Source organism: Helianthus annuus, chromosome 10 (genome assembly GCF_002127325.2).
Source record: "Helianthus annuus cultivar XRQ/B chromosome 10, HanXRQr2.0-SUNRISE, whole genome shotgun sequence".
Taxonomy (NCBI): Eukaryota; Viridiplantae; Streptophyta; class Magnoliopsida; order Asterales; family Asteraceae; genus Helianthus; species Helianthus annuus.
Window position 1 is genome coordinate 64,496,148 of NC_035442.2, and position 6,113 is coordinate 64,502,260.

General features: G+C 37.2%; 1 protein-coding gene across 1 annotated transcript; it reads left to right on the forward strand.

Annotated features, from left to right (window-relative positions):
- The first annotated feature begins 295 nt into the window (after positions 1-295).
- On the forward strand, positions 296-4,807 carry LOC110885581. Its single transcript, XM_022133282.2, has 7 exons — positions 296-511; positions 594-745; positions 1,528-1,637; positions 1,749-1,834; positions 3,380-3,481; positions 3,570-3,697; positions 4,542-4,807. The coding sequence occupies exons 1-6, from the start codon at positions 402-404 to the stop codon at positions 3,673-3,675; spliced, it is 666 nt and encodes a 221-aa protein (XP_021988974.1). The 5' UTR covers positions 296-401; the 3' UTR covers positions 3,676-3,697; positions 4,542-4,807.
- The last annotated feature ends 1,306 nt before the right edge of the window (positions 4,808-6,113 follow it).

The window sequence follows — 6,113 nt, forward strand, 5'->3', positions numbered from 1 at the left end:
AAGAAAACCAAACCGAGTAAGCATTTAAGTTATTCAGTTCAATTTCAATTATTAGTTTTACAAATTGCTTAGGGGGTGTTTGGTGTTGCGTTTTCAAAATAGATTTTGCGTTTTCAAAACTGCATTTTGAAAAAGCATGTAGGTGCATGCTTTTCCAAAACTGCGTTTTGGAGGCAGATAATCACTTTTTCATCCAAACACTTTTTAGATTATTTATGTTTTACAAACACAATAATCAAATAATTGCCAAATACCCTCTAATTTGGGCACAAAATATGGGCTGATTATACGGCCCATCAAATTGAACAAATGTTTGTTGAGGCCCACAGAGCAAAACGAAAACCAGACCTACCTAGGGTTTTTGAATTTGCTTAGGGTTTTTGGCAGAGAAGAAGGAAGAAATGGAGGGATTGAAGGTATCAGAGGCCGATTTGCTGGTTTATTTACATCCTTCAAAGTCCAAAAACGTCTCTCAAGCCATTTATAATGAACTCAGCTCAATGCTTTTCAAGTAATTTCAGTTTATTCATTCTATTCTTGAACCATTATTATATGTGAATGAAACTTTGTATTAAATCATTGTCCTGCTGCAGGTATAATGAAACGTTTGACGGTGTTTTATTGGCTTACTCTGCTTCTACCAACGATGAACTTGCAAAGATTCTTCCTGGTCTTCATCCTTGTTTTGGTGTCAGATTGAAAGCTCAGTTGTTGCTTTTTGATCCTAAACCAAACATGATTTTAGGTCACCTTTTCTACTTATCAATATGTTTTCTTATAATTTGCTTCTTCCATGGTATTTTATGCACTAAATAACCTAACCGGAGCTTGTTTCTTTAACTTATGAGAGCTTGTTTTAACTATGAGCTCAGCTCCTTAGTTTTTTAAGCTCAAACTCGGTTCGGCTCGTTTATTAGTATATATATTTAACCATAGTTATTAAAGGCGCTAGGTGCACTCAAGGCGCATAGGCCTCGCCTGAGGCCTAGGCGCAAAACGCAAAAAAAGCGAGGGCCTGAGAAAAATAAAGCGCATAATGAAAAAAAAATAAAAATATGTTATGTATTAGAAAAAGAATACTATTATTCAAATAAAATAAACAAAGTCTATTATGTAACACTTTATATCATCTAATTAGTACCAAAGTATTAGTGTATTAGTGTAGAAAAGTAGGTTTCCTTGAATAAAAAGTAGAAATTTGGCTAGAATCTTCTCGGAATTTAGAGAATTTGGCTGGAAGCTCTCTGGAATCTAGGAATCTCGCCAAAATGTGCGCCTGAACCATCATCTGGAGAATTAAAGCGCAATTTCCTCGACTTAAAGCGCAACTGCCTCGACTCGCCTGAAAAATGGGCCTAGGCACAAGAAGCGATGGCTTTTAACAACTATGCATTTAACTAAAGAAGCGTATATTTTGGCTCGAGCTCGTTTGGAGCTGTTTTCGAGCCAATCTCGAGTAGCTCACGAGCAGCTTGGCTCGTTTTACACCCTAGCACTAAATCTCATCGAGAACCGTTTTTTTTACAGAAGGAAAGGTGGTTAAGCTTGGTGCACAGTCTATACATATAGTTGTTCTTGGGTTTTCATCAGCCACCATTATAGACGAAGATATTCGAGAAGAGTTTGATTACAAAGTTGTAAGTAAATCATAATTGTGTTCTTGGTTTACCGGAATTTCTCGATATTTTTTGTGTGTTGGGGTCCTGTTACCGAATGAAATGAATTTTGGGCGTGATTTCATGTTTCAGAAACATGGAAAGGAATTGTTTGCTAGCTCGGTTAATAAGCGGCATAAGATAGAGATCGAGACTGTTGTACGATTTGTAGTTAAGAGGTAATATAATACGCCTGTTCTGTTTTCTTATATGCTGTTCTTCATGCTGTAAATAGCGGTCTCGCACATGTTGGGCTGGTCGGTTGAGTTGATGTAAATGGGTTGTAAACCGGGTGGCAGGTTACAATAATTGTGTTAAACGGGTTGTAATCAAGTTGTAAACGGGTTTGCAGGCTGTAATAGTTGCGTTAACGGGTTGTAAACAAGTTAGCAGGTTGGCATGCATACTGAATAGAGAAATATTTACTTGGGGCATGGTAAAAATGTAAAATCAAGCATTATATTTTTTTTAGCAACAAAATCTCTATAAACATAGGTAGAAACAAGGGCCAGCAAGAAGTTATAAACTTGGTTTTAAATTGCGTGATGCGCTCCGATGCGTTTAGTCCAAAAATCTGATGCGCGATGCGTGATGCGCGATGCGAGCGCATCACGTATGTGATGCGTTCTTTATAAAAAAAATAGTTAAAAATTATTTATACATAAAAACTTAAAAAAACATACTTAAAGTAAAACAACTGACGTAATTAGAAGGTAAGAGTTGTGTTTTTTGGTTCAAATCAAGCATACTAAGATGTTACTTATGGAAAAAACCGAACACAGTTCATAAAATCTGGAAAAAAGCATAAGAAACAATGTTGCGTGCATCAGAGCGCATTATGCGATGAGCGCATTATGCGAAATGCACGCAATATTCTCGCATCATGTAAACGCCTCGCATCAGCTGTTGCGATGCGCTCTCATTAGCGCATCGGGCGCATCACGCATTATGCGCGCATTTTAAAACCAAGGTTATAAATACCCAAAAAAAAATACAAAACAGATATCAAAGTCACATCATCTATCTAGTTAACACGTTAATTAAATTTCTATCTATTCCTCACCCAAATAAGGAATCTTCCTACAAAATCAAGCATTATTAGGCTTATCACTTCATCAGTTTACATATTATTGAATACAGAAAGGCTAAGCTAAGCAGTAAGTACATATGAACCATTTACTAGGATCAACTCAAAAAATATTGTCAGCCCATCCCATGTTTCAAGACCATAATTGCATCCCAACAGTTCCAGTCTGTTACTGTCCACTTGTCTAGTTTAGAGATGCACAAACCGGGCCTATTTTTAGAACCTGGAACTGGGTCCAGGTTTAGTCAACAAAGTCAAGAACGGGTAGGAACTGGTTATGGGTACGTTCAGGTTTTGCCGGGTTTTTTTCTCGGGTTTTGGCCGGTTCAGTTCCAGTTTTTGACCGGATAGAGGTGTTTCCGGGTAAGTTCCTTTTTCTACAACCGGGTCTGGAACTGGTCGGTACCCGCGGGTCGGGTAGGGTAGGAGCCGGTTCCAGGTTGGGTCTGGAACCGGGTGGACTCCAGTTCAGTCCCTGAACGTGAACTTAACTCAACTTGTCGAGTTTGAAGGAATTCATGAAAAGCTAAAAACTTGACTATTAGGGGTGGTGTCCGGATTTGCTACTCTGAGCTGTAAATAATTTTATTAAAATGATATATATGTTGATACAATGTTACATGCCAATGCAATGTAGCTTTGACGAAGAAACGCTACACTTGTCGGGGTCTTTACTTCAACCGAACACAGGAAATGTTAACTGGCTTGATAAATATGCAGAAGAGGATCTTGTTGAGAGGTGTGCAATCTTTTTATTATTATGAGAAATACATCATTATATTAGCATCACACGTGTTAATTTTTATTCAACTTTAATGTGTTTTTAGTAATACCAAGAAACAAAGAGACTATCAAACGACGGATCATAGCAAAATAACAACTGATGATGATAGGGTTAAGAGATCAAAGAAACACAAGAGTAGCCATTCTTGAAGACATGATGAGTTTCATAGAGGTAATAATGTCTGACTTGTCGCTAGGGCTGCAAACGAACCGAACAAACACAAACAAGACTAACAACTGCTTGGTACAATATTACATGCCATGCAATGTAGTTTTGACGAACAAGACTTTGTTCGTGTTTGTTTGTTAAGGAAATATATGTGTTCATGAACAATTACCGAATGAGATTTTATGTTCGTGTTAGTTTGTTAAGGAAATGAACGCGTTCGTGTTCGTTTGTTAATTTTAGGTAACGAACACAAACTATTGTTCATGAACACAAATGAAAACAAACAAACACAAACAAGTCGAATAGTCTGATACTTATTAAATATTTTATTTGTCATTATTTTGAAGTATTTAAATAAAATATAAAAAAACTAAAAACACCAATGAACTATCGAACACAAATAAACATGTTACTTAACATTCACGAACATAAATGAACGAACGCAGCCTCTGTTCATGTTTGTTTATTTAACTAAACGAATGAAATTTCTTGTTCTTGTTGTTCATTTATTAAACGAAGGAACACAAATGAACTGTTTCCTGAACATACAGCTCGTTTGCAGTCCGACTTGTCACTATATTGTGGGCTCTGTTTGTTTCTCATAATGTGTTAGATATGATTATACAAAAGGTATTGTTACAATAATAAAATAATTGTTTAAATAAAGCAGTTTTAAGATGTATGCATTAAACGTGTGGCATCCAGCTTGTGATATGAGACTGACTGATCTATTTGACCCGCGTTTTTAGCAACTTATATTTATTTATACCATTTGGGATAAAAATACAACCTAAATTGACACATTGATGAGATTATAACGACTACTTAAAACTTATTGTTTTTACAGATTGTGAGCAGCAGCCAATATAGCTGGTAGCTGAGTTTTTGGTCCTAGGTATTTTTTGTAATTTTTCATAGTACAAGTGAAACGAAGACGGTAAGATAACAAGAAAGCACAACCGCCGCGCCGCAAGCAAGAAAAATCCAAGTTAAATCAGTATGCATTTGTATGCAGTTGCTTACAGGTTTATTTGATTATTGTTGTATTAACTGGCATCTAACATCTTGATAAAACATGTTCTTATCAGTATACCTGGCAGAACAGGCGGGTCAGTTCGGGCGTGTAACGAGTAGGATGGGTTTGGGTTAAATGGGCCGTTTTGAAAAAAAGGCCTTTTGGTTTGGGTCAAATGCGTTATTTTGAAAAAAATGGCCTTTTTTGTTCAGGTCATAGCAGGTTTTGACAATTTGGTACAGGTTATAACCGGCTGACTTTGTTTGGGTCATAACTTGTTTTGATCAAATGACCTACAAAAGTCGTCACTTGATCTGTTTGATTCTGTCATAATCCTCATTATCTTTGTGCGAATCATACCACCGTAATTACAAATACCAACTTGATATTACAAAAATGTAGCACAAAGGTATCAACTTTTAATACTTTAGCAGCGTTAGAACCTAGTATCAGTGAGCTTTTAGTTTTTTTTTTTTTTTTTTGAACGGCTAACTGCTTTCTACGTGTAAACCCATCTTTTCGGAGCTATGTCCAAAGGCCGACTACTCGACCATCGCAAGAAAGCGTAGCACACCCCTGATGTGCAGAAACCCCGTGGAATGGGTAAAACTGCGCCCCCCTCAGACTCGAATCCGGGTGAAACCCGGGCCAAACCTTCAACGAGATGGGAACAAGCACTGCGCTGTAGTGGAAGACCCAGCTTTTAGTTAATGCTCCAAGGAGCTATAGCAAGGATGAACAGTTTCTCTTTGGAAGTAATTATGATAAGCTATGTGATATGTCCTTTAATACAAGTATTAAAATCACCGAGAAAGATTTAAAATCTTAAATCAAAATCAAAAACCAAAATAGAGCTATTTTGGAAGTTGAAGTTTTTTTTTTTTTTTTTGAACGGCAAATTTGGATCACTGACGAATTACTGGAGTATTATCGTGCCACCTGCGGAACCACCCGATCATATATCCATCTCCACTAGGCATAATGTCTATACACCAATTCAGGAGGAAACCCAATCAATATGGAAGATTGAAGTTTAAGCTGGTGATTATAAAAGTCAGTAATCAAATAGAGATGGGCATTTTGGGTTTTTTTGTTAATACCCGGAACCGGTTTCTAACCGGACCCGGTTCCTGTATGAGTGTGGGTGGAACCGGGCCCAGTTCCTAACCGGTTTAAGTTCAATAATAGTGGAATTGATCCTAACCGATTCCGGGTAGGGTTGTAACCGGTTCCTCTGAAGAACCGGTTCCATCTGGTAACTAAATGAAATAGCTGCTATCAAACAGTAGGAATCGGTTCTTTTAAAAAAAAATACCTTCGTTAAAAGAGGGTTGTTGAAGTGTCCAAAACGCAATGATTGTTGAATCACCAACTTAGCCATCTTATTCCGAGCTATCATGTGAT

What these genes read in the sequence shown, in the direction of transcription:
- LOC110885581 (XM_022133282.2), top strand. Translation starts at nt 402, where the DNA reads ATGGAGGGATTGAAGGTATCAGAGGCCGATTTGCTGGTTTATTTACAT. An exon ending in AAGAGTTTGATTACAAAGTT is followed by an intron (nt 1,638 to 1,748) that starts GTAAGTAAATCA and finishes TTCATGTTTCAG; the next exon opens with AAACATGGAAAGGAATTGTT. An exon ending in GTACGATTTGTAGTTAAGAG is followed by an intron (nt 1,835 to 3,379) that starts GTAATATAATAC and finishes AATGCAATGTAG; the next exon opens with CTTTGACGAAGAAACGCTAC.